This window comes from Cygnus olor, chromosome 1 (assembly GCF_009769625.2).
Source record: "Cygnus olor isolate bCygOlo1 chromosome 1, bCygOlo1.pri.v2, whole genome shotgun sequence".
NCBI lineage: Eukaryota > Metazoa > Chordata > Aves > Anseriformes > Anatidae > Cygnus > Cygnus olor.
In genome coordinates, this window is record NC_049169.1 from 104071532 (window position 1) to 104099292 (window position 27761).

The following is a 27761-nucleotide window of genomic DNA, read 5'->3' on the forward strand; positions in this document are numbered from 1 at the left end:
GTGGTAATGGGGCTCCTCTGAAGGCAACTGGATCCTGGGCGAGCCCCCAATTTGTGAGAAACAATCTGCAGCTGAAGATCACAGTGAAGTACCGTTTTTATTCATGATTGCAATGGCGGGTGTTCTGCAAGCAGGAGCGCACAGCGGAAGTGTATCAAAGGCCTGTATTCCCTATTACCCGACGCTTGATTCCTTCCTTGTTGCCTCATTGGCTGAGTGCTACAGGTTCATGAACTATGCACTGCTTGTTACAATGCCCTGTATGTGCGATTTTATTTGACCAACCTTTAATTTCACCTATTTCTACTTTCTTTTCTTTTTTTTTTCTCTTTTTTTTTTTTTTTTTTTTTGAACTGGAGGGGCCCATGATTTTGTAGCTTCTTGTTCTTGATGATTCTGCAACTGCTTGTCTTGTTTTTCTTAGTCATCCTCCTTATTTCGGGACAGTGGGACCTTCCACTGTCCACTTCTCTGCTTAACATACTCCCCACTGCTATGTCTGTGCAATCACTTTTGAATATGCAAGGTTAGTGGAATTTTCCACTGCAAAAGCACAACTTTAATCCTTAAAACAACAACAGAAAGGTCCATGTCCCCTAGAAAGTAATGTATTCTTCAACTTCAGATGTCTTCAAATCAAGAATGGATGACTTCCCCCCGCTCCCCAACATTGTTATCTGGAGTGTCTTCAGCTATTAGGGAACATGTTACGGAACTAAAAATTCCATTAGCAAGTATTTTTGAAAAGTAATAGTGGATGGAGATATTCTAGAAGACCTGAGAAGATTAAAAAAAGAAAAGAAAAAAAAAAAAAGAACGTAATGCTTATCTTTCTAAAGAAATATGAAAGCTAGGGGGCTTTGAAAGACAGTAGTAACCAGGTTCAAAATGAACAAGAGGGAGGAGTAACTTCACTCTTCCAGCTGCAGATTTGTGGATCTCCTTGCAAACAGTATGGTGGGTCTTAAAAATTTGCAGTCATTCATGGGAGGACTGAAGAGTTATTGAGGAAAAACCTAGTCAGAGTTATTAAACACCAGTGAATCACAGGAATAAGCAGAAAGTCCCCTGGCCTGAAAATAAGTGAGGACTGTGAGAGGTAACATATGTATTTGGCTTGTTCTTACCCTTTTCCAGGAATAAGTTTGTAGTTTGTTCTGTATACAGAATACAGGTTAGATGGACCTTTGGTCAGTATGGACATTTTCTCATGTTCTTACAGCTCTTTTTATTTTTAGTTCTGAATTAGTAAGCTTGAGTTTAGATTAGCATAGCTTCTGGCCTCTTGAGTAGCTTCCACACTTGCACTGGTTCATATATAGTAAGGCTGGGTATGTTTGCGCTGGATCTTTGGTACTTTTGAAGTGTTGGCTGTAGCCTGTTTAGGTATCTCTTTGAATGCCATGTACATATTTTCCAGGAACCCACTGGATTTTTTTCTTCCTCTTGAATTCTTCCTAACATATAAGATTTTGCAGGATGAATTTTGTTCTCAGGATGTTCCAGGCAATGTCACTGCTCCTGACAGTTCCTAATTCACACCCACATTCACCACAGTATTTAGCAGTCTAGCTTCTAGTGAGACTGTTTGGAGGCATATACCAGTTTGCCTTAGAGTATCGAAGTGGTTCTGAGTGCCTTGCAGCAGGAAACTGGTGAGCAGTTCTGTTGATGATGATGGCAAAGAAAACGAAGAAAGAATATTCCTTTGCTCTCCTGGACTCGTGATAGGGCTACACACAGTAGAAATGAGAGGTATTGAAAAATTCTCATTCACTCAAGCTGGGAAATATAACTTGGAATGTTGAGGGCATGGCAGTTCATCTGGTGAAAGACTAGGGAGATCAAAAATAGGAACATTTTAACAAAAATGCATAGAGCTTGAAGAAATAGGCAACTTCACTTGACGTTCTCTCTTCTTGATCCAGGCCTGGCAGTGTGGAGGTAAAATAGAAGTACTGCCCTGTTCGAGAATTGCTCATTTGGAAAGAGCCCACAAGCCTTACTTGCCGGACTTGAGTATTGCAGTGAAACGCAATGCCTTGCGAGTAGCAGAAGTATGGATGGATGACTACAAGTACATGGTCTACTTTGCATGGAATCTTCCAATTGAGGTGGCAATGTTTTCCTATGTTTCAAACTGATAACCAGGGTTTAAAAGTGGTCAAATACGAGCATATGGCCACAGGAAAAGATGCAAGCTATCATGGTTATAAGAGTGGTTATTAAAAAAAAAAAAGTTATTAATATTGATATGGTGTTAATTATTGGTATGGATGACATCTAAGAGCCATGCTCATAGACTTGTTCCTCTTTGGCTAAGAAAGCAGTGTGAATTACATCAGGCACCACTCATAAAGTGGTTCTTTCATGTTAATCACAGTATATTGACTTCTCATTTGGCTTGATGTTCTTAACACTCACTGAGATCTATGAAGTAAGTCTTATAAAATTAGGTCCCTGTTTGATTCTTTGTTGGAACTTTCTGGTTCTCTCTCACTTTGTGAAGTCATTTACTGTTCAAGTTTTTTCACTCCTGTTCATGAAAAACATTTTTACACTGCTATTTTTCCTTTAATAATAATCTGTCCTTTAATTATGTTTCATTTATTTATTTTATATATATATACGTATATATTTAATTAACTTCAGTACTTCTGAATATGATTTTAACCTGTACAAACTGTTGAAGATATGGAATTGTCAAGTCATTTGAGTAGGTATATCTTTGGTTAATAACAAAAACTGTATGAATTTTCCCAGTCTGCCCTTAGTGGGTTTATGAATCTTTAACAAAGGAAGAATAGCTTCCCATCTACTTGTATTTTCCTTGTATTAAATAAACAAATCAAAATATATAGTCATATACTATAAATTAAAGCTTCAGAATTATTCATTTCCCTTTCCCATTAATTAGCCTTTATAGTAAATATATGGATTTTTTCATCTGAATATGGTAGTCATCAAAAACTGAGCTTTTAGTTGTAACATACGTAACAGTTTTCACAATGAATGAAACCTGTGTGAAAATTGTTCATTTTTAATGACCACTTTTCTCTGGGATGTACAAATGCAGTTGAAATTCCTAAGCTAACTGATTCAGGCCTCAGACTGCATTTTAGAAAACTGCTTAAAGACTGGAATGTAAATTCTTGTAGGACTTATCTCTGTCAAACTTTCCTACTTTGATATTCTTTATATTTATGAAATCATGACATGTTCGTTTTTCATCAATGTATTGGTACTTCTAGTCAAAACAAGTTCTGAATTTCTGAAGCTTAAAAACGTGCATGATTTTTTTAAATGACCTTTTGAATATAATTTGTATGTCATTAGATGTCTCAGATGTCTCAGATGACTTTTAGATGTCTCAGATGACTTTTCTGTTCTGAAATTAAGTATGGTGTTCTTGCAGAATTCTGGAATAGACTATGGAGATGTTTCTTCCAGAAAAGAGCTAAGGAAAAAACTGAACTGTAAAGGCTTTGACTGGTACATAAAAAATGTTTACCCTAATTTAAGATTTCTTCCCAACATTGTTGGCTATGGAACAGTAAGTACTGAGTCTATTTCAAATATGGAACAACTCATTAACTCTAGTGTTAGGAAGAAATGTTGCAAACACTGTTTTTCTGATTGTAATATATTTCCCTAGAGACTTTAAAAAGTCTTTTAACATGTCTTTCTAGACACTAAAGCTTTCAAACATCTTTTTTCATATTAGTTGTCAAACTTGAATTTCTGAACTGTGGTTATTGTATATGTACTGATGGGAGCACAAAAGTAATTTGGGAAAGTGCTTAATATGCATTGTTTTACTATATGCAAAATGTACCAACTGATCAACAAGAATAGATCAACAACTTCTTGTAAGTACCTGCATTTTTCCATGGAGTAGAACAGTAAGGATTGGATTGTATGGATTTTTTCTGCAGCAGTTAGCAGGATAATTTGGAAAACATGAAAGTATGAATCGAGATAGCAAATAGTTTAGCAATAGTTCTAGAGAATAGCAATATATATAATTGCAATAATTCTCCCTGTTTGCAAAAGGGAGAACTAATCATCCAGGCTGCAGTGGCTTCTTAATATAGCTAGACAGTTTCTAGACCCAGGCTTACATACCTTGCTGGAGCTGGGCAGTGATACCCACCTGTTTGGAGCTGCCTGGTGACTTCTGAGATGGAGCAACGTTACACAATGTTGATGAGCCTTTGAAGTACCTTAGATTTGCTTTTGATTTTTACTGTGATGAATAATTTCTACAATAGTAATTCAAGTTTTTTTCTTATTTTTTTTCTAAAACCATATTGCATTTCCCACTTCAGGATTCAATACTGAGCTCTGAATAAAGTAACATTACTCTCAGGACAGTTTCTAAAATTAGTGATGAGGTCAAAAATAGAATTGCTGTTCCTCATGGTAAATTTTGTATTTTATTCTGTAGATGAAAAATGCATTGAAAGAAGACATCTGTATTGATCAAGGTCCAGTCCCTGGAAACACACCAATTATGTATCCCTGTCATGCATACTCACCACAGGTAACGCAAACAAGTGAACAGATATTCACATATGAGGTATTGCTAACTGTTCCTTTTAAGCTCTCAAAGGGACATGAAAAAGGTACTTCAAGACTATTATCACTATGCTTTTGAAAGGGAAATATTAAACTTTATTTCATTAAATTCTGATCCCCAATCCAACTGGTAGCAGAGCAGGCTCCTGTAGATATCTAAGTGCATTAAACTAAGGTTTTTGATTTAGCCTTGTTGAAAAATGTGGAACCATATGTTGATACTGATCCTGTTGATTGACAGAAGATCAGCGCATTAAAAGGGAGAGAGATGGACCTCTTCCACACACCTCACTGCCTATTCTCTTCATAGGTAGGAAGCTGAGGGTTACCGTTCAGGAGTAAGCATCCTGCTTTTTTTCATTACCACAGGAGAAAGATGTTGTATGGTGTCACATTCGTCCTAGTTTAATTACTGAGAGATCAGTGAGTACTGGTACTGTACAGCTGATACCGCTCAATATCAGTTTGGGAACTGTATTCTATCAATCTGCTGATGAGATTTCCTTAGTACTTTAATTCACTGTCAGTGGTGTCACCTTGCCTTTCAGCACGTGTTTTATCACAGCACAGGAGAAATGTACATAGGAGGTTTACGTGCCCGACTAAATGCAGTTGATCGATGTGTAACAGACCCTGGGAGCAGGGACCTGCCAATTTTAGAGCAATGTGACATAGCTGTGAGTAAAGGCCTGAACTTGCACTGGGATTTTAAGCAGGTAGGTGCATTTCTATGCCCCCACATTTTGATAAGCTTTCCCATTATGAGGAACCCTTAAACACTTTCCTTGCAAAGCAGTTTGCCTCTGAATAGTGTTGCCTCAATTTCAAGACTTGCAGGAGTCACTACAAGAGCTAAAGTGAAGTTGATTGAGTCCTCAGGGGTGTGTGATATGGGGAATGGTCACACAACAGAAGCTGACTGAGTTACCAGAATTTAACCAGTCCTCACTTGTTATCTGAACCATAGCCACTTAGATTTGTCCATCTGTCTTGTCTGTCTGGGTGGAATCAGCTGGCTTAAGCCTGTTACACAAAAGTTAAAGAATAAAGGTCTTTTATTTTTTAGCTGTGAAGACTAAAAACATTCACTTGCTCACATCTCAGCTGAAAGGTAGGAAATATGTAAGCCCAAGTGTCTCTATTGCTTTTGGTCTGACTGTGCATCGTGAACCCTCTCCACTGTCCACCGTCTGCCTTCCCAGTCTTCTTATGGGACCTGTTGGTCTTAAGGGAAAAAGTAACAGGCCAACACCACATCCTACTCCCTCTCTGGTACTTTCATCTGTAACAGTGTCTGAGCATGGAAGTCCTAGCCAGAGATCAGGCTAGGTTCATCCTTTCAGTGCTCTGGTTACAGCTGGCCATTACAGTCTTCATGCTATGAAAAGTTCAGTTGTCTCCATTTGTGCAGTATTTATGCTAGCTGATGCTGATGACATGCTTAAGAGCCTCAGTGATACTTTCATCTTCTGTATTCAGTACCTCTTTCTTCTGCTTAGTCAACTAGTCTAGGAGAGATACAGCCATGGTGTATCATGGTGCTGGGGGAGGATAAACCGGCAGCAACAGCAATGATGGAGGGAGAGGTGGGAAAGGAAGCCATGCATCTTCACCCTTGTCAGGCAGTTCAAACCTTATTAGCTTATGTAAGTAGTAGTTAATTAATTTTACATATGATGTATGGGCAATGTCTACTATATATCCCTCTCAGTGAAAAACTAAACAGGAGAAAAATCCAGTAAGTGGTAGAGAATAGAGTTGAACTGGTGAAAGCCAAAGGTTTCAGTGAAGTATAACAAATAGTATAGATCTACATGGTCTCCAGAAATTCTAATACAGAATTTCTTTTATCTTTAGTCTGGGCTGTAACCATAAAACTTAGAAAAAAGTGCAGGTGTGTTTCTGGAAGATTTAGATCCACCTTAAAAGTAAACTTTCAGTTCCTCATATGTGTCGAGCATTATTATAATGAAACAACTGGCAAACAGGAGCCAGTTAAGATCCTGTTGGTCTGGAGCCCAGCTACTTGTCAACATCCTCATTTCCAGTGTAATGAGATGACTTAATCACACCCCACTCCATTCGCAATATTTAAGACTGAAATATTAACTTAGAGATAAGGGATGACTGTTCTTTTATCTGTTATTAGTTTTATTGAGAAATAGGATGCAGTGTTAAGATATGTTAAGATTTATTTAGAAACAGGATAAAGTGTTAAGAATTGGCAGTCTGTTGAAGTTCCTGCTGACTGGAAGAGGGAACTTCATAACCCCCATTTTTAAAAAGAGAAAAAGGGAAGATCCAGAGAACTACAGGCCAGTCAGTCCCACCTCTGTGCCTGGCAAGATCATGGAGCAGATCCTCCTGGAAACTATGCTAAGGCACATGGAAAATAAGGAGGTGATTGGTAATAGCCGACATGGCCTCATTAAGGGAAGATTGTGCTTGACAAATCTTGTGGCCTTTTGCAGTGGGGTTACAGCATTGGTGGATAGGGGAAGAGAGAAGCTGTGGATGCCCCATCCCTGGAAGTGTTCAAGGCCAGGCTGGATGGGGCTTTGGGCAACCTGGTCTAGTGGGAGGTGTCCCTGCCCATGGCAGGGGGGTTGGAACTGGTTGTTTTTTAAGGCCCCTTCCAATCCAAGCCATTCTGTGATTAAGTGATTCTATGATTATGATTCTATTATTTTATGATGTAATAAAATGTTTATTTGAAGTGTAAAAGGAAACAAACAAGAATGAAAAACTCTGAAAAGCAGACACAAAATAAATCTCTAAATATATTTAATAGGCATTGAAGGGTACCAAAAACTGTCATGCTTCATTAGCATGAGGCAAGTGCAAAATTTTTCTATCTGTCACCTAGTAGTGTTTGTCAGACTCATTTGTAGAGGCCAAGACAATTACTTTCTGACTAAGCACTAAATTTAAATGCCCACATCTTCTCTCATATTTTTTTTTTCCTTTTGTAGGGATCAGCTGTAATCAACAGAAACACTAAAAGATGCCTTGAAATCACAGCAGACAATACAGGTACATACAGACTTGTAATGCAGACCTGCACGGGACAAAGGTGGAATATTCAACACACAGTAAAGGACTGGGGAAAGACCAAAGATCTGGAACACAGGATACAGCAGTGAAAGCGTTTAATTGAGGATCTTTTTCTTTGAAAATTGCTATGTTCATAACACAGCACTGAAAGCAGTGAACTGAAGTTTGATAGGGTTTTTACACGGGTTTTGCAAGGGTTTTTACAATGTGTTACTTACTACAATAGCTGTCATCTACTAATGCAAAGGTACACATTCATCTCTCTGTGCTCTTGGCATCCCTTGCCAAGTGCCCTTGCCAATCCCACTCTTAACCTTGAGTTTCTTTGGTTAGGAGTGGAATTGTCTTTGCTCTGTTTCGTCATTGCTGGAGAGAAGCAGTTACTCCTAAAAGTGTTTCAGCCCACCTGAGTTATTTATGATGTCATTTGGAAGTGCTTACCTCTGCACATTAATGACAGAGCAGGTGCAAGGTCTCTCACTTCGTAACTTATGAATGTTCAGAAATAACAAATATGGGTCTAAGGCTTCTTGCTTAATCACAGTTTATGAGTTTATCTTAGGCTAAATTGGACAATTTTTCTTGGGTGATGCAGATAATGCAATACTTCTTGGCATGATGTGTTCATGCTAGTGGGTGAAATGAAGTGCATTTTCTTTCTGTATAATTTACCTGGACATGAATCAGTTTCTCAGTAAAGCTTATTAGATTCAGCAGTGTGCTACACTAAGGCTGTTTTATGAATACCTTCATGAAGCTGATTTGTGTGAGCCAGCTAACAGCGTGAATTAAGGGGGATTTAATTCAGTAGTTTCTGCAAACTAATATAAGGCCAGTACAGTAGTGTATGTCTGTTGAAGAAACCAAGTAAAATACAGTCAGAGTTGCTAATAAGAGGCAAACTCCAGGTAGACTCAATATGAATTCCTCTTCTCTAGTATAGAAATAGGGGTAGGAGGAACTGGCTGTCCTACTTCTTAGAGTAACCACTCCTAGGACCTACGCTTATTTGTTAAAGGGAACTCCTGCAAAACAAACTCACTGAAACTACACAGAGTTTCAGCCTGAAGTAATTTCATTATCAAAAAAGTGCCAAGCATTTTATTTGATTAGAAAATGTGTTCAGAGTTTGTTTGAATATAATCTCATGAACTGATATGACTTCTGTTTTGTTTTCTGATTTCTCTGTAAACTTGGTGTGAACCATCTATCCCTGATATTCAGGTCTGGAATTGGACAAACTCTTCTCAAAAGAAAATCTTTGGGGGCTTTTTTTTTTTTTTTTTTCCCTGAAAATTGATTTTTAAAAGTGCTACATTTTATCCAGATTGGATTTAACCTACGAAAATTAACTCTTATTCCCATGTTTTGTGTCAAAGCCAGACACCAAAGAAAATGTTTTATATGCACTCTGCTGGTTTTCTGCATCTTCAACAGTGCGTCTGACCAAAGCCAAAGGATTTAGCAATTTGGAAAGCACAGTGAAGATTGTGGAAATTTTGCCAGCACTACTGAGAATATAATCTGGTTTGCTGCTGCTGGTGATGGTAAATAAAAAGTGTTCACTTAACCATTTCTTCATCTTAATATGCCACTTTAATACAACCAAAATGTAATAGGCATTTGAACAATTTTGTTTTGAAATTAGAGTTTGGAAAACATCAAAATATTCCAGAAAGTCTGGATTTTCTGTTTCTTAATGTATGGCCAACAGTTATACACAAGGATCAACAACAAAACAAAACACTTCAAATGTACTAATATATTGGTTTCTCTCAAGTATGCATTGTCTTATTTTTTTGAAGCCCATCCACAAATGCAACTGTTTGGCTAATTTAGTAGACAGGAAAGACAGTAGCCATAAGAGAATAACTCAATTTTCTGAGTAGTGCTTTCTGGTGATGCTTGGTGAGACATAAAGAACAACTTAGTGGTTTTTTTTGTTGTTTTTTTTTGGTGCTACAGCAGTAATACATTGCTCTCAGTAATAACACTTTTTAAATTGGAAATTCACTGCATGAGGGGGGAACTAGCGCATGATTTCTCAGCAAGTCAAGAGTAGGGGTAGAAACTGTATGTCATGGTGTGTCACGAGAAGGAACCTATGACTGTAGCTGTGGTGGTTTAACACCAATGGCTAGCTAAGCTCCCACCAGACCCCCTGCTCTTGCATGGACTCCTCTGCACAGGCTGGCCCAGAGTCTGCTCTGGCAGGGGCTCTCCATGCGCTGCAGCCTCCTCCAGGCCACATCCACCTGCTCCACCGGGGGCTCCTCACGGGCTGCAGTGTGGAGATCTGCTCCATGTGGGATCCATGGGCTGCAGGGGGACAGCCTGCTCCGCCAGGGGCCTCTCCACAGGCCACAGGGGAACTGCTGCTCAGTGCCTGGAGCACCTCCTGCCCTCCTGCTGCACTGACCTTGGTGCCTGCGGGGCTGGTTTTCTCACATGTTCTCACTCCTCTCTCCAAGCTGCTGTTGAACAGCAGTTTTTCCCTTACTTAAACATGGTCTCACAGAAGCATAAGTGTCACATTGGCTCAGCTTTGGCCAATAGTGGGTCCCTTTTGGAGCCAGCTGGAACTGGCTGTTCTCTAACATGGGGCAGCTTCTCGGCTCTTCTTACAGAGACCCCTCCTGCAGTCCCCCCTGCTACCAAAACTTTGCCACACAAGTCTAATGAGTAAATGAATAGGATCTCTTCTTGATCTGGTAACCAGTCATTAGCTGAACGTTCAGAAACGCAGAAAATCACCTCAGCTCCTGCAGAATGACATGTGAGTCATGTGTTAAACAGAGGAAAACAAGTAATAAATAATAACATAATAGAAGTTTTTAATGAGTGTTCATATGCACAGGAAAGGGAAACTTTAATTCAAAGCAAATATCAACAAAATGACTGAGATTCATACCACTGTGAAGTAAGCCATAGCAGCATGTACAGAGTAAAGCTTTTCTCCTTGGTTTTGTGCTCAAGCAATCTTGGCCTAACTGCATATTGTAAAATAAATACAGCTTAGGAGGAAGAACTAGAAAGGGATAAGAAGTTTTTCTGTAATATTTGGTGGAATGGGGAGAAGAGTCAGTCTAGAGGCAGGAGCTATTTAAGGGACTACTAACCGTCAATCTCTTTAAGGGGAAAATAAATCAGAGAACAGAACATCCTTTCAGCTTGCACCAGGGGATTTGTTTAGTTCTGACCAACAATGTTGTGGGGAACTGTGAAAATAACATTTATATTTGTTTTCATTTATATTTTTTGCCTGATTTTTCCCACCTAAATTTATTTCTTCCCTTTTCCACTCTTACTGCAGAACTAGTCCTTTTGAAACGTTAAGCACATGTGTTACCATTGCAGTATAATACTCTTCTTGCATCAAGAGCAATCCAGTCAGAATCAGTGGGAAATCTTTAACTAGATGACAGATTAAATTTTATCTGTGAGAAATGTATCTGTCAAAAGAAAAAGTAGCCTCATTAGGTATAAGAAACTTTAGCAAAAGAATTTGTATTTTCAGAAAGGTAATTTACTACACATTTCACTAGGTCACCACTATGCACGTCCCAGTCAGAACACAATTTTTCCATTCCTGCACAAGACAGAAATAGCTCACTTTGTTGGTTTGATTTGATATTCCTGAGCTTTATTCATCCTATTTAAGCTGCCATACATCTATTTGTTTTCCTGCACATATCTTCCAGCACATTGTGTTTTCTGTTCCCCCTCCCTTTTTTTTTCCTCTGCTAAGTATCCTGTGAATGCATGTTCTTTGAAATCTTCAGCAGACTGTGAGTCTGAGCTTTTCCTTCTGCTGAGAGAGGCAGATGAGTTGAGGACATCCACCAGTTTGACAGGTATCGGGGGATATGAATAATTGCCAGCACAGAGAGGCAGAGCTGCTCACAGACAGCCACCCAGAATCCCTCAGTAACCAAAGCACAAGCCTGAAGATTGCCAACAAGATAAGGAGTTCGTCAACTACACAGGGTAGAAGAGGATAATGTCCTGTCCCTCACACCTGGTAAGTATGGCACTAGGGCTTTGCTTAAGTGTTATTTAAGCAAGTGTCATCAGTATTTAAAACTAGCAACATATGGTTTAATGGCAAACATTATCTTGAGGGAAGACAGTAGTTTGATAAAGGGAAAATACTCGTCTTATACAGGTAACTTTGCGAAGACATTGTCAATTCAGCATATTTCAAGGAAAAGAGGTGCAATATTAGAGTGCTACACTGACAGCCATATCGAAAAAGACTGAGATAAATATGTGCAAACCTATGATGCAAGGAAATTTCATCTGATAGCTATCACACACCGGAACCATCCAAGTTTGCCTCTGCATCTCCTTTGGACTTGAATTTCTGTGTGTCTGACCACACCACACCTTCTCTTCCAAGGTGCTGCCTGTCTCATTGATGTTCTTTGTCTTCTAGTCCTTGGAGATCAGTGAGACAGGGCCCTAGCAATTATCCATGCATTGCTACAAGTATTACTCTATTTCTTGTTTCCCTTTCCTAAAGCAACATAACCTGCTGACTTCCTCCAGCAGCTACTCCACCTGCTGCCTACATAACTCCACCAGATCACACCTTGCATGGGTGGAGCACCCCACACTCCTCCACACAAGAGTGTGGGCTGCAAAATCTCCACCTGGACAGCAGCCTCCCTGAGGGGAAGCTCTGTCTGGATGGCCTCCTCCAGTTGTCCATGGCTGGCCTGGCTAGGTTCCTGGCTGCTGCAGAGCACAGCACGTCTGGTGTTAACTACCATTCTACCAAGAATCTCAAAGCACTGCCTATAAGCACTGATTATTTCCTGAAGATCTTGAGCTTCTCGGTAGGTTTGCACAGACTGCAACATGCCAGAGAGACCATCGAGGCACACACAGTACAAGAGTGTTGGGGCTCAGGAACCCCCTCAGACACCTCCTGGGACCTCACAAGCCTTGCATGCTTCTCAGCACACTGAGACTGCTGCTGCCCTTCAGAAGAAGCTACAGAACAGATTAAAACTGCAGTAATCAGTGTTTATTGAATATCTGTGGTTAAACATCCTGCCCACTCCACGCCCAATCAATAGCATGCCTTGGGGTTGCAAGGAAAAAGCCCTTTAAACAAGCTGATAATGACATGCACACTTTCTGCTGTGAGATAAGCAAAGAAGGAAGTTTCAGTGTGCCAGTTCTGGGACGTCTGTCTGTGAGATCCTGAACTACACTGTGAAGGAACCTACATCTCTGTATCCAAGGGATGATTTGCCTCCTACTTCACCTTGGGCAAATATGTGGTCACTCACTAATCTAAAGTGTATCTTACTTCAAGGTATCTTCCTTGTGTAATCTTCCTTCCTTTTAATCTGCCTTAAAACTGTGTGTACAATGGGTGTGTAATGTGTAGGCAAACATGTAATAGCCTTAATTTATCACTGTTCTTGTAAAACAGTTTATTTTGGAATGAAAGGATTGATTTTCTGCAACCTTAAAATGATTTTCACCACTGCTTCTTGGATGGTCTTTCAAGCCTTTGAGGGGAGTGCAAAGGATGGCAGACCTTTCTAAAGCAAGAGAACAAGAGTTAGTCTACTTCATTTACCTTATTCTGGCAGCTATAGGTAGAATTTTAAGGAAGTAAATGTGAATGTTCATTGCCATAATTTGTCTGGTAATTTTGGACAAAAGATGAACAATTATTTTATAATTTGGCAATTTCCTGCAGCTTGAAATTCAAGTAAGTTTGTGTTCACATACTTTGGCAGTAAGGGAGCTGATGATTTTGTGATACATCTGAAAATACATTATTTTCTAGAGAAAACAAAACACCAAATCAAACCATTTGCTTTAAACAGAGATCTCTCCACATACAAAATCATAGTAGTATTTTGGATAAGTGATACAATTGTTAGCAGCCGTGATTCAGAGATTGAAAATTAGCAGGCTTGCTGACAAAGGCCTGGCATGGCCCAGCCCCGCTGTATCAATCTTCAGCTATTATCATCAGATGAGTGTGTTGGCTGCAATGGGATTATCAAGATTCATCTAAATGAATCTTATTTGCTCTGGTGAAGTACTGCAAAGATCCAAGGCAAATGGAAGGTAACTGAACAGCAAGTGTTTCTATTTTCCTTCTCAATGGTTGGGAAGATAGTGAACTGAAATTCTGAAATATCATAGAATCATTAAGGTTGGAAAAGACCTCCAAGATCATCTGGTCCAACCGTCCCTCTACTACCAATGTCACCCACTAAACCATGTCCCTTCTCTGGACATGCTTCAGGGCCTCGATGTCTTCTTTGTAGTGAGGGGCCCAAAACTGAACACAGTACTTGAGGTGTAGTCTCACCAGTGCTGAGCACAGAAGGGCAATCCCTACCCTAGCCCTGCTGGCCACACTGTTTCTGAATGCCAGAATGCCTTCTTGGCACCTGGGCACACTGCTGGCTCATGTTCAGGCAAGCATCAATCAGCACCCCCAAGACCCTTTTCCTCTGCATAGCTTTTGAGTCACTCTACCCCAAGCCTTTAGTGCTGCAGGGGGTTGTTGTGGCCAAAGTGCACGATCCAGCACTTAGCCATATTGAACCTCATCCCATTGGCTTCTGCCTGTTGACCCATCCTGTCCAGGTCCCTCTGCAGGGCATTCCTACCCTCCGGCAGATCAACACTTCCCCCGAACTTGGTGTTGTCTGCAAACTTACTGAGGGTGCACTCAATTCCCTCATCCAAATCATCAATAAAGATATTAAAGAGGAAGGGCCCCAACACTGACCCCTGCGGAACACCACTCTTGACCAGTCTCCTGATGGATTTCACTCCATTCACCACCACTCTCTGGGTCTGGCCGCCCAGCCAGTTTTTAACCCAGCAAAGAATGTACCTGTCCAAGCTGTGGGCTGCCAGCTTCTCCAGGAAAATACTGTGGGAGACTGTGTCAAAAGCCTTGCTGAAGTCTAGGTAGACTGCGTCAACAGCCTTTCCCTCATCCACCAGGTGGGTTACCTGGTCAGCTCCCTCAGCACCCTTGGGTGGATCCCATCTGGCCCCATGGACTTGTGGCAGTCCAGGTGGAGCAGCAGGTCTCTATCTCTTTCCACCTGAATCGTTGGGGGTTTATTCTGCTCCCTATTGCAGACTTCCAGGTCAGGAGGCTGAGGACCCCAAGGATAACTGGTCTGACTATTAAAGACAGATGTAAAGAAAGTATTGAGAATCTCAGCATTTTTCTTATCCTCAGCAGTTATGTTCCCCACCACATCCAGTAAAAGTTGGAGATTCTCCTTGGCCTTCCTCTTACCATTAATATATTTGTAAAAACATTTTTGTTGTCTTTATGTGGACACTTTGATCTCTAGTGAGGGACATGAAGAGAAGGCCTCACTTAATTTGGCACGTTTTACACCTTGTGGACACAGCCTTGTAGTGTGCAGTTTTGAATGTGTGGAACAGTAGAAGCAGAAGCTACTTAGCATTTTCCCTTTGGTTTTGAGCTCTGTAATACTGAGACCCTCCACGGTGAATTTCATGCTTTTTCCAACTCATCTGCAAGTCCCAAGAGCTGAGTTACCAAAAGGGAGAACAATACCAAAAAGTAGCACAAGGTGAACAGAGGGGAGTCAAGCTTAAAATTTCTCAGAGAGCTAGCATTGTGCAGGGGTTAACCACTGGTTTTTGAGGTGGCTTCTTTGGCTACCCAGTAGCATGTGCATGTTGTGAAAGAAAAGAGGCCAGTCCGCATGTAGAGATTGCCTTTGCCATCCACTGTCTCTAGCATCCAACCCTCATGTCCATAGCAGATAATGCTCTACCTGTTCTACTGCTGTTCTTATTACTCCAACCAGGGCAGTGGGTAGTGCTCTGAGATGCAGGGCACAAGCCAACATCCAGTGGAATAGTGTCTGCTATTCTTTTGTCATTTGGTCCTTCATAGAGAAATCTTTTAGTAGCTTCCTCTTTGAAACAGGGTGAACAACTGGGGATAGAAATTATCTCTCTCATATCGTGCTTCTACTTTCTTCCTATATAGAAACTGTAAAAGTGTCTGTCTGCTTGAAGCCTCCACAGATGAGGTGTTTCCCAAAGCATGGTGCTGTAATGAACAATCTTTCAAGGACCATGACAAATTCTCCAGAGTATTAAGCATATCTGAAACATAAACCAATGTTTCTTGCTGTAAAGAATGCCTTTATGAATGTTGCTAAAGGAAAGGCATAATCTATTAGCAGAAGCCTGTTTAACCGATGCTGACCCTTGATTGTGTGATAACTTTATTTTGAGAGGCTGTGTACATCCAGGCCTGGTTGCTGCTGGTATCATTTTTCTAATGGGCAGCAATTATGAACATTTCAGGCAGGTTGTGGTCTTGCCCTGGCAATAGGACTGTTCTGCCAGCCTTGTGGAGGAGTGTTTTCTGGCTTAAAACAGGGCCAGGTTACTAAGAAAGTGCTATCCATTGCTTTCAGACAAGTGAAATGTGTTCCTTGGATGACAAACACAGGGAGGAAAAAGGTGTAAGGAATCTTCTTGATATGAACTTTCTCTTTTGCTATATCATCCCAGTGTAGGAGCTGACTGATCCTATGAAAACAGAGTTCACTGTTAACATAACAGACAGTCCAACTGTAGCAGAGACATCTGAGAAGAGAATATATAAGATGACGAGAGATGGTAGCCATTGTTTCATGCTATAGATTCAGGTACTTCTGTTTTGAGGGTGATGATGTGGGACAACCTATCACAAATGTATACACCTCTTCTCCAAACTGTAATTGAAATGCTTCCTTCTCCTTCATTCCCTGTCCCCAGAACAAAATTACAGAGATTTTTTTTCCCCAAAATCTGTATGTGTGCATGTGAATGCAGGGAATTCCTGTACCCACTCCAATCAGAATGTCTTTTTTTTTTTTTTTTTTTTTTTTTTTTTCTCCTCAGGAAAGCACAAAATATTTTCAAAGAAATAAAATAATTATTTACCTAAAAAGTAAATATACCTGTAGGAGAGAAACAAATTTTCAGTCAATCCATGCAATTTTCCTTGCTTCCCATGCAGAGGGCTAATAAAATCAGTCTGTAAGTGCTTTTGTTACTCATTGTTTATTGGTCCTGCAACAGACATAACATAGAGGAACAGAGGTCTTGTAGTGAAGAGCCTTCAATTCATGTGAAAGCAGTCAGGTAGAGAACAGGGGAGAGATGTGCCTCAATTGAAGGCTCAATGTCCAGGAGGAGACCAGTGATGAGTGGTGTTCTACAGGGGTCAGTATTGGGACTGACACTGTTTAATATCTTTGTCAGTGACATGGACAGTGGGATTGAATGCACTCTCAGCAAGTTTGCCGATGACACCAAGCTGTGTGGTGTAGTCAACACACTGGAGAGAGAGGAAGCCATCCAGAGGGATCTGGCCGGGCTTGAGAGGTGGGCCTGGGTGAACCTCATGAAGTTCAACAAGGCCAAGTGCAAGGTCCTGCATCTGGAGCAATCCCCAGCACAAATACAGGCTGGGAAGAGAATGGATTGAGAACAACCCTGAGAAGGACTTGGGGGTGTTGGTTGTTGAGAAGCTCAGTATGAGCCAGCAATGTGCGCTTGCAGCCCAGAAAGCTGGCGGTATCCCAGGCTGCATCAAAAGCAGCGTGGCCAGCAGGGCGAGGGAGGTGGTTCTCCCCCCTCTGCTGTGCTCTTGTGAGACACCACTTGGAGCACTGCATTCAGCTCTGGGGTGCACAGCAGAAGAAGGACATGGAAGTATTAGAAGGAGTCCAGGGAAGGGCTACAAAGATTATCAAGGGGCTGGAGGACCTCTCCTGTGGAGAAAGGCAGAGGGAGTTGGAGTTGTTCAGCCTGGAGAAGAGAAGGCTTCAGGAAGACCTTATAGAGGCCTTCCAGTACCAAAAGGGGGCCTACAGGAGAGCTGGGGAGGGCAGAGTCAGGAGACTTGACTCTGTGTCAGTAAGTGTAGTGATAGGACAAGAGGTAATGGCTTTAAACTAAAAATGGTAGATTTAGATTGCATATTAGGAAGGAATTCTTTCCTATGAACATGGTGAAGCACTGGAACAGGTCGCCCAGAGAAGCTGTGGATGCCCCATCCCTGGAAGTGTTCAAGGCCAGGCTGGATGGGGCTTTGAGCAACCTGGTCTAGTGGGAGGTGTCCCTGCCCATGGCCAGGGGGTTGGAACTAGATGATCTTTAAGGCCCCTTCCAACCCAAACCATTCTATGATTCTATAAAATAAATGAGGTGATAAAGCACCAGACCAAGTTGTGGCCTCCTGACATTGTGCAAGTGCTCTGTATTTCCCTTGGTCTTCCAGCAGTCCTACTAGGATTGCTGAGAAGTGCAGGGGCATCTGTTTAAGGCTAAAGAACAAGTTAGATACTTTCAGTACACCTCTCCCTTTCCCTTTTTTAGTATGTGTCATATTTGCCTCATTGTCCATGTGGATTTTCTGTAATATTATCTTTCAGTTTTGCAACCTTCTCTGTAGTAGAGATGAAAGAAGGATTTTGTTCCTTGCAGGAACACCGGGACTTCTTCCTGACAAGGTAATTTTTGGAGGGTGGGGTGCAAGTTTTATAGCAGAAGATAGAAAAATTGCCAGTTCATTCTTTTTACTTTGTGTATTATGCTTTTGCAAAGAGATGAGAGAATTTTGGGGGCCAGCATGGCTAGAATAAAACAATCAAAAAGCTATGAGATGATGTGAAGTAAACACATGTTCAAGGTTCAAGTTACCAATTGCCTCTTTGTTTCTATATTTGAGAAATGTCTAATATATTTTAAATGCTTCACACATGCAAATTTTAGACTAATCCTACTACATAGCTATTGATAAGTGTTAATGTTGAGGCATACCGTTTGCCAATGTTCACTTTATAGCTTTGGTTTTGAAGATGTGACACTGTCACAGGACTGGATACTCTATTGGAAAATCTCCTGTTCTGGAGAAAAAGATGCTTTCTTCAACAACAACAACAAAAAAAAGGTTTCAATCCTGCTGTCATCATGTTCTTCTGTCTTAGTTCACCTGATGGCAAAACCACTGTTTATGTTGCGAAGAGTTGAGTGTATTCATTCTCAAATAGAATAGATCTAAATTTTATGTCTGTTTTGTTGTTGTTGCTCTTTCCAGAGTCTCCTTTGCTTCCTATGCAAGAGTGTTTGGATGGGTACAAAAGCTAATGTCAGATCCTCTGGTGTGTTCAGTTGTTCTCTGCTAGCTCAGAAGTAATTCAGTCATGTTCCTTCCTCACCACCTCCAGAGCCACAGCTCTGCTTTCATGCGTGCTGAAATCACACATCTCCAGAGTTCATCTGTCTGTGATCCAAAGTCTTGTGCAGTGTAGCACAGATCTTGCAGCACTGACCTTGGCTCAGTTTTACTAATAAAAGTTGTTTTCTTGGGTACAGTGAACATACTGATGCTCACCTAGGAGCCTAGTTATCTATTGTGCCAAATATTGATTGTTTTATAGTCTTAAGTTTTGTGTATTCAGCTCGCAGAGTCAAATTTGCCTGAATGAAAGAGCCACTAGTAGAGAAGGTTGTTGCTTGTTCTATCTAGAAATCATTAATTTTCCTTTTTTTTTTTTTCCCCTTGCCAAGATATGTTGTCTAATATAAACTATGATGCACTTCAGTGCATGTGGAGAACTAGACAGAAAGCTGTGATGTGGCAAAGAAGTCTCTCTGGTTCTGTACCATCTATAACAATTGCAAAACCTTCATGTTCCCAAAGAAGGTAACACAAGGGCAGTGAGAACACCAAACACTTGGGAGCTGGAGGTTCGAGCTTTGGGCAAAGTTTAAAAGGGCTTGTTTAATTAGGAAGATTTGTTTTGAATTTAAGGAAAAAATGAGCATATGTAAATGTTAATTTTTTTCCCCTCAAAATTAATTCAATGGTTTGGTGAATAATAATTTATCATTAGCCTGAGATTTTTGTTTCTGAGGATTGAAGTGTAGTCCCAGTTCTTGTTCCGACAGTGCTGTGAATTGAGTTATATTTGTTGTATACGTGGAACATAAACCATTTACGTATTCTTCATTTAAGTGTGTAAGATACTGTCATAGAGACTCCCCCACGTTATTCTTCCTGAGCACTTGTCAGTCAATTGTCTTGCTTTACAATATATGATGAATGCATTATTAAACTTGACATTTGCTATTGCTCATGCTTTCTGTACAGGGTTAATTCAAACAGGTTTATTTTGTATCATGTAGTTAAACACGTCTGTAGAATGAAACATATACCTTGGTCCTATGAAAATATTTCTTATTGCCATGGAGACAGCTTCTTGTTTTTGAAAGTCTTAACTTAGGTGTCTTTGGAAATCCTGCCCTTATGGTTTGCTAGATGTAACCCAAAATAAAGTGTTAACAGTAATGGACCTGATACACAAATATACGTGTTCACACCTGCCTCTATGATCAAACCATACTTTTGCTATTTGCAATTTTTTATTATTTATTATTTATTGATATCAGGAGAGTTAATATGTGCAAGAAGGGGCTATTATTCTTTTCTCTGGCATTCTCTATTTTTTTTAACTTGTTTGTACACTTTCCATGTGACCCTTTTCCTGCTCCTGTACTCCCTTTCAGGATAGTTGACTGTTGCTTTTATGTATTGACTTTGTCTTGCTCCCTTTCTCTCTTTCTCTCTGTGGAAGGTGGGACAAAAGGAGGAGCTGTACAAGGAACATTTGGTGGTCATAAGCCCTGTAAAATCTTGGCACATCAGGACTGAAAGGCAGTTGCTATTTCCTGACTGCAGTAACTCATCAGGATGCCATGTTTTTCCCATACATGACTTTCATCCACAGTCAGTGATCTGTGTGAGAAAGCAATGGCTTGGAATGGGGTCTTCAGAGCAAAGCATGTTTTTTTTTCTTTAATGGAAGGAACAAAGCATGGCACAAAAGAAAGAGGGACCTTAATTCAACATCAGACCTGCCCACACATTAACATTATCTTGACAGATAAAGGCAATTTACTCTAGGGTCATCCCAACACCTCAGGCAACCCTCCATAATTCTTTAGGGACCGTTTCATATTTGTTTTCTTGCCTGGGTTTATTCTGAGCAAAGTAGAGTTACAAGGAAATGAAAAAAATCATTAATGAAAAAATTAAAACAAACAAACAAACAAAACATTAAATAAAGCATTAAGCAGATTGCAGGAAAGCTGACTTAAAAATCTAATCTTTTGCAGGTATGCCTAAGAGAGGAAGAAAACCAAAATATGATCTTCAGGGGCATATTCAGGAACAGGAAGCATGTATATATGTATATATATATTTCTGTACACTGCACCATTAAATCAGTGATATTTTTGTGACATAGCAAAAGCTTGTCAGTACTGAAATTGGAGTATCACAGGCTTTGAATTCTTTTCTGTTGAAGCAAGAGGAGTGGACTTTGACTCTGAAGGCCTGAAGACCATAAGGGATTTGCAAGTCCTTTGTTAAAAAACATAAAGCTATTGTATAACATCATGAAGACATTATATAAAAACATGAAATATCATATTTTTTCTGCACACTATTACTGCATTTCAGTTGTATCCTCTGTCCTTCAAGAACATAAAATAAGGTTAGGAAATGTACCTGTCCTTAGTCATAGTGTAATGTTTAAAACTGGTCTGTCTCCCACACAATAAATCCTATAAAAAGTCTGCAAACATTTTTTGTAGTGGTTATATTCACTTCCTTCCTGCATTTGTCTCCAAATTTTGTACTTCAACTCAGAGGGCTTCTTTCTTACTGCAGAGCATGGCCTGTTTGCAAAGACATGCATGCACTCCATATCTGAATCTCCCATACAAGCAAACAAAACAATGATTTTCTACTGCACAGTTGCATTAGGCCATGACAGCAGATCTAGAATAGGGGAAGTGGCACTCCTATGGTGTGTGAGATTGTGTAATGGTCAGGCTGCCAGTGTTGCAGAACAACATCATGCCCCAGGCATGTCACCTATGGAACGAAAAGAATTATCATTAGTGATGATGGTGAAATGTCCTTTGCTCTTAATTTTTGTCTTTTATAGGGGAATGCAGAAGGCATTATTATGTTCTTCAGAAGAGGTTTGATGGGAGCTGTTTCATTTCTTATTGCTTTACACTTCATCTCAGCTGCCTGGTTGAGTTATCAGTATCCTGCCATTCTAAGATGTTCTGGTGTCATATGAATGCCTTATTGCACTTTCAGAGATATCTGTCACTCCTTTTTGCCCCTCCTTTCTAATCTGTGGGAAAATCTCCAAAGGGTTTCCTACAGAGTATTTTTCCCTCTTTTCTTTATGGAAATGCTGGCAGTTTCCACCTAGTTTTCTCTTTGCCACCTGCTTTCAGAGGTCAAGTCGTCATCACTCTGTCTGAATCCCAAGCATGTGAATCACCAGTGTGCTTAAAAAAAAGAAAAAAAGACAAAAAAAAAGAAAGACATTGAACCCTTCATCTGCTCAACTTTTTGTCCCCCCTCACTAATTCTCAGTTACTGTAGGCACTGGGGTGTTGTCATAAAATTCCATTTCCATGGTATGCTTATGGTGGGTCTGCTGACTTCTGTCTTGACACTTGAGACCTCAACATTCAAGTTCAGACCTGTGCTGGGGAAAGGGACTGCTTTGTTGCATTGCTGCATTGCAGATGGAAAAGAGAGTTTGAAGCAGGGTTCTGTCTCTTCCCTGTGAAGATGGGCAATTCTTCTCCTCTACCAGTATGCCAAGCATGGCTAATTAGAAGGTCACAAAAAATGCTGGTTTGTTGTTGTTGGTTTTTGTTTGTTTGTTTGTTTCATTTTGTTTGTTCTTTTTGTTTGTTTTGTTTTGTTTTCTGGCACAGGAAAGAGGTGGTGATACTTCTCCATTGTGCATGGAATATGGGTGTAGCTCTGGAGATGAAGAAGTGGGAAGTGTTTCTGTCACTTTACACACCTTTGGTTTGTAGAACTTGCTGGGCATTTGTTGGACATTTAGGCTGTATTCTGGTGTCTCATACAGTTATTACTGATGCAGTTAAACCATTCAGTTCAGACAGCTGAAGAAATGAGGGCTATTTAGTCAGAGACATTAAAATCCTTTCAGGGAATTAAGATAAAATTTTAACAGTTAACACTGTAATAGTTATTTAAAATGTAACTCTTAATCATCGTAGTTCAGGGCATGTTTTGCCTTACTGGAAATATTAATACATTGTTTGATATCCCCTGTTTTATAGCAGTGCCAATAGTTTTAATGAGATTTACTTGCTTTCATTAACAGTGTAGACACTTAATCCTTAAATCCTTTCAGCTTGAAGGTATTTGTTTTATCACTTTGCTTCAGCAACTACTTCTTTCATCTCTCAGTCTGACTCTTCTCCCTGGACAGACTGTCCCAAATTACCCTTTATGCTGCTTTAGGGTGATTGGTGGCACATAAAACAGCTCATTTCTTTGTGGTGCTCTTGATCTCTGCAAATGCTTTGATGCTCCTTTCATGCAATGGATCATGGCTTGTTCCTGCATTGTTCTGTGACAATATCTCCCACAGCTTTCTAAAAGCTTCAGTTCCCTGACCGTTCAAACCATCCTTGTTTTGTGATGCACTAAGGGACATCTAAAGTGTGACCTATCCAGAAAGGAAACATTGAGACTGAAACATTGAGCTTTTCTATCTCTTTCCAGGTTGTATCCACAGAAACACCGAAGTTGGATGGCAAACATTTCATGGGGCAGTGTGTCTGAGACCAGCTCTGTACCTCTCCAGAAACTGTGTGGTCCTGACAGGAATACATCCTTTTGTTTCTTAGACTGTTTGCTCTGCCACATCACCAGCAGGGATTCAGAACAGAACAGAATCACAGAACGGTTGAGGTTGGCAGGGACCTCTGGAGGTTTGTCGCGTTAAGGGGCGTAGCTGATTAACTGTTATGGGTCTGGTCGGATTCAGGGTACTGAACTATCACGGTTGCAGACTCACCAACAACATAGCATGCCCTCACTCTAGTCACATTCAATTAGAACTACCATGGCTAGGAACAATGCAATTAAGTGCAATTTATTACAGCAACAGGTACACAGGTTTTTTGGATTGCTGGCGATAAATTCACTGTCTGCAAAATCAAGTTAGCATGCATGAGATACACATATACACAGCCTGGCTATTAACACGTTAAAAGGCACAAAGACTCTACAGAGATTTCTAGGCTTCCGCAGAGACACCCAGTATAACCAAGTGTTCAAATCTCACCCAAAGGTGTCCCAATGAGGGGGGAAGAGAGGTTCAGCCCGTCAACTGATCCCAGAAGTCAGGATGGTATCTTCCCTCGTGATGGTATCTTCCCTCGTGATGGTATCTTCCCTCATGATGGTATCTTCCCTGACATCCCCTTTCTTTTAAGCCAATTTATATTATTTTCTATCTTTTAGGTGGAGCTTGAGTGACTCTAGTCAAGCATATCTTGGTTATGATTGGTTAAAAGTTTTCTCACCTTCGTTTAAAGGTATAGGCTCTGAGAAATTTGGAGTGTGTGCTCAGTGAGGGGTGGTTGCACCTTGGAGGCGAGTAGCTTTTGGGATGGAGGTGTGTTTTGGTATTATAATGATATTATAATGAGCAAAAGTTCACTAGAGTACAAAATTTTGTCAAAAACATGACAGGTCGTTGTCTCAGGGTAGCAAATGTTCAATTTATCAGTCTTGGTGTGCACAAGAACAGTCGAGTCCTCCTCTTGTCACAGAGCCTAGTCACAGTGTGTCTGCTCTGCTCTACGCTCCGTACTGTTCCTTAGAGTCAGCACACCAGGTTCCCCTAGTGCAATAGCATCTAAGGTTGGAAGCCTAGGGAACACTCAGGTAATGCAGCTACGCCCTAGCCTGAAAACCTCTTCAATGCTGTATATTTTCTTTAAAATGTGAATATTAGTTTTATTTTCCTAGTTACTTTAGGCAATTACTCCACAAGATTGTCTGGTCCAATGCACCTACTAAAGCAAGGACACCTAAAGCAGATTGCCCAGGACTATGTCCAAGTGGTTATTGAAGATCTCCAAGGAGAGAGACTCCACAACCACTCTGGGCAACTTGTGCCAGTGCTCCATCACTCACACAATGCAGAAGTGCTTCCTGATGTTTTGACAGAACCTCTTGTGTTACATTTTGTGCCCATTGCCTCTTGTCCTGGCACTGGGCACCACTGAAAAAAGCCTGGCTCCATCCTCTTTGCATTATTCCTTCAGGTGTTTATAGGCAATGATAAGATCAACCCCGAGCCTCTTCTTCTCCAGGCTGAACAGTCCCAGGTCTCTCAGCCTCTCTTCATAGGAGAGGTGCTCCACCCCTTTTATCATCTTGGTAGGCATCTGTTAGACTCTTCCCTGTACGTCGAGGTCTCTCTTGTACTGAGGGACCTAGAACTGGGTACAGTGCTCCAGGTGTGGCCTCACCAATGCTGAGTAGAGTGGAGGATCACCTCTCTTGACCTGCTGGCAATACTTCACATAGTGCAGCCAAGAATGCTGTTAACCTTCTTGGTAGCAAGGGCAATTGCTGTACGTATGATGTATCATCATCTCCTCCCAGTTCTGCAAACTTGTTGAAGGTGTTCTCTTTCTCATCATCCAGGTCATTAACAAAGGTCTTAAACAGTGTTAAACCCTGCAGTATACCACTAGTGACTGCTCTTTAGCTGGACTTGTGCTGTTGATGACAACTCTCTGAGCCTGTCCATTCAGCCAGTTTTCAATCCAACTCATTGCCTAATTACACACCTTGGGATTCATTAGCTATGAAGAACACCTTCCTGAAGTCAAGATAAATAACACCTACTATATTGCCTCCATCTGTAAAGCAACTCATCCTCATTGTGGAAGGCTATTAGGTTGCTTAAGCATGATTTCCTCTTCTTAAATCCATGCTGACTAGTCCTGTTCATCTTCTTGTTCTTCATGTGCCTGGAAATGATCCCAGGATTAGTTATTCCATCACCATGGCATGTAATAACTAATTCCACAACTAATTCCACATAACTAAAAGTCATGGTAAATGGAATTAAATCCAGTTGGAGGCAGGTCACTAGTGGTGTCCCCTAGGGCTCAGTACTGGGGTCAGTTCTCTTCAATATCTTTATCAATGATCTGGATGAGGAGATTTAGTACACCTTCCTAAAATGATGGACGACACCAAGTTGGGCACGAATGTTGACCTGCCTGAGGGTAGGGAGGCTCTGTAGAGGGACCTGGGTAGGGTGGCCAAGGCCAACTATATGATGTTCAACAAGGCCAAGTGCTGGGTCCTGCACTTGGGGCACAACAACCCCAAGCAGCACTTCAGACTGGGGTAAGAGTGGCTGGAAAGCTGTCTGGCAGAAAGGGACCTGGGGGTATTGGTCAATAGCTGGCTGAATATGAGCCAGCAGTGTGCTCAGGTGGCCAAGAAGACCAACGACATCCTGGCTTGTATCAGAAACTGCATTGCCAGCAGGACTAGGGAAGTGATTGTCCCTCTGTACTTGACTCTGGTGAGGCTGCACTTTGAATACTGTGTCCAGTTTTGGGCTCCTCACTACAAGAAAGACATCGAGGTTCTGGCCTGTTTCCAAAGAAGGTCAATGAAGTTGGTGAAGAATCTAGAGAAGAAGTCTTATGATGAGCAGCTAAGGGAGTTGGGTTGTTTAGCTGGAGAAGAGAAGGCACAGGGAAGACCTTATTGTACTTTACAATTAGTTTAAAGGAGGCTATGACAGGGGTGGTTCAGTCTCAATATCAGGAAAAGGTTCTTCACCAGGAAGGTGGCTGGGTACTGGAACAGTCTCCCCAAGGAAGTGGTCACAGCACTGAGCCTGCTGGAGTTCAAAAAGCATTTGAACAATGCTCTCAGATGCACGGTCTGATTTTTTGGGTGGTCCTTTGGGGACCCATGAGTTGGACTCAGTAATCCTTGTGGGTCCCTTCCAACTTGGGATACTCTATGATTCTATAGCAAGGTGGGGATTGGTCTCTTCTCCCAAGCACCAACTGATAAACCAAGAGGAAATGGCCTCAAGTTGTACCAGGGGCAGTTTAGGTAGGATATTAGGAAAAAAATCTTCACTGAAAGGGTTGTTAAGTATTGGAACAGGCTGCCCAGGTAAGTAGTTGAGTCACCATTCTTTGACATCTTCAAAAATGGTGTAGATGTAGAGCTTAGTGACATGGTTTAATGGTGGACTTGGCACTGCTATGTTAAAGGTTGGACTAGATGATCTCAGAGGTCTTTCTAACCTAAATGATTCTATGATTCTATGATTCTATGACCTTTCCAGGGATTGAGGTAAGACTGACTGACCCGTAGTTTCCTAGATCCTCCTTGAAAATGTATGACATTTGCTTTATTCCAGTCCTCAGAAACCTCTTCTAAATGCTATGACCTCTCAAATATAATTGAGAGTGGCCTCACATTTAAATGTGTTCACTCATCTCTCAACATTTGTGGGTGTATCCCATTGTGTCCCATGGTCTTGTATGTCCCGTTTGTTTAAATATTCTCTAACTTGATCCTTGTCCACTAAGGGTTGAAGTCTTCCTTGCTCAAGACTTTCCCTCTCATTTTAGGGGCCTGGGATTCTTAAAAGTCAGTCTTACCAGTAAAGACTGAGGTAAAGAAGGTGTTGAATACCTCGGCCTTTTCCATGTCTTTTATCACTAGGACCCCTGGATCGTTATGTGTTTGGACACTATATTTATATTGTCTGGGGTCACATATCCCTGCTTCCACTTTATAAATTTTTTCTTTGTAGTTTTGTCAGGAACTCCTCATTCATCTGTACAGGCTTTCTGCTGCCTTGAGTAGGTGATTCTTGAATATAAACTGGATCACTTGGACCCCTCTTCTCTCCAGGCTCACATCCCATTGAATTCTTCCAGTTGGATCCCTGAAGGAGCCAAAGTCTGCTCTCTTGATGGACAGTGTTTTAAACCTTTTTTGCTCTGCTCCTTTCTATCGGGATGCAGCCAAGGCTGCCCCTAATTTTCACACTGCTGATCATTGCTTCCTCTTTTTTAAGTATGAGGTTTGGAAGAGTGCCTCTCCTCATTGTTGTCTCCTCAATCACCTGTATTAGGTAATTGTCACTGAATTGTCACTGATGCATTCCAGAAACCTCCTGGAACAC

General features: G+C 41.0%; 1 protein-coding gene across 1 annotated transcript in view; it reads left to right on the forward strand.

Annotated features, from left to right (window-relative positions):
• Positions 1-7850, forward strand: part of GALNT8 (polypeptide N-acetylgalactosaminyltransferase 8) — a 29379-nt gene extending 21529 nt beyond the window's left edge. Inside the window, exons 7-11 of the mRNA XM_040564851.1 lie at positions 1929-2114; positions 3416-3553; positions 4448-4543; positions 5127-5294; positions 7551-7850. Of these exons, the coding sequence (XP_040420785.1) occupies positions 1929-2114; positions 3416-3553; positions 4448-4543; positions 5127-5294; positions 7551-7721 (759 nt within the window). The 3' untranslated portion in view covers positions 7722-7850. The remainder of the gene's footprint in view (positions 1-1928; positions 2115-3415; positions 3554-4447; positions 4544-5126; positions 5295-7550) is intronic.
• Positions 7851-27761: the final 19911 nt, after the last annotated feature.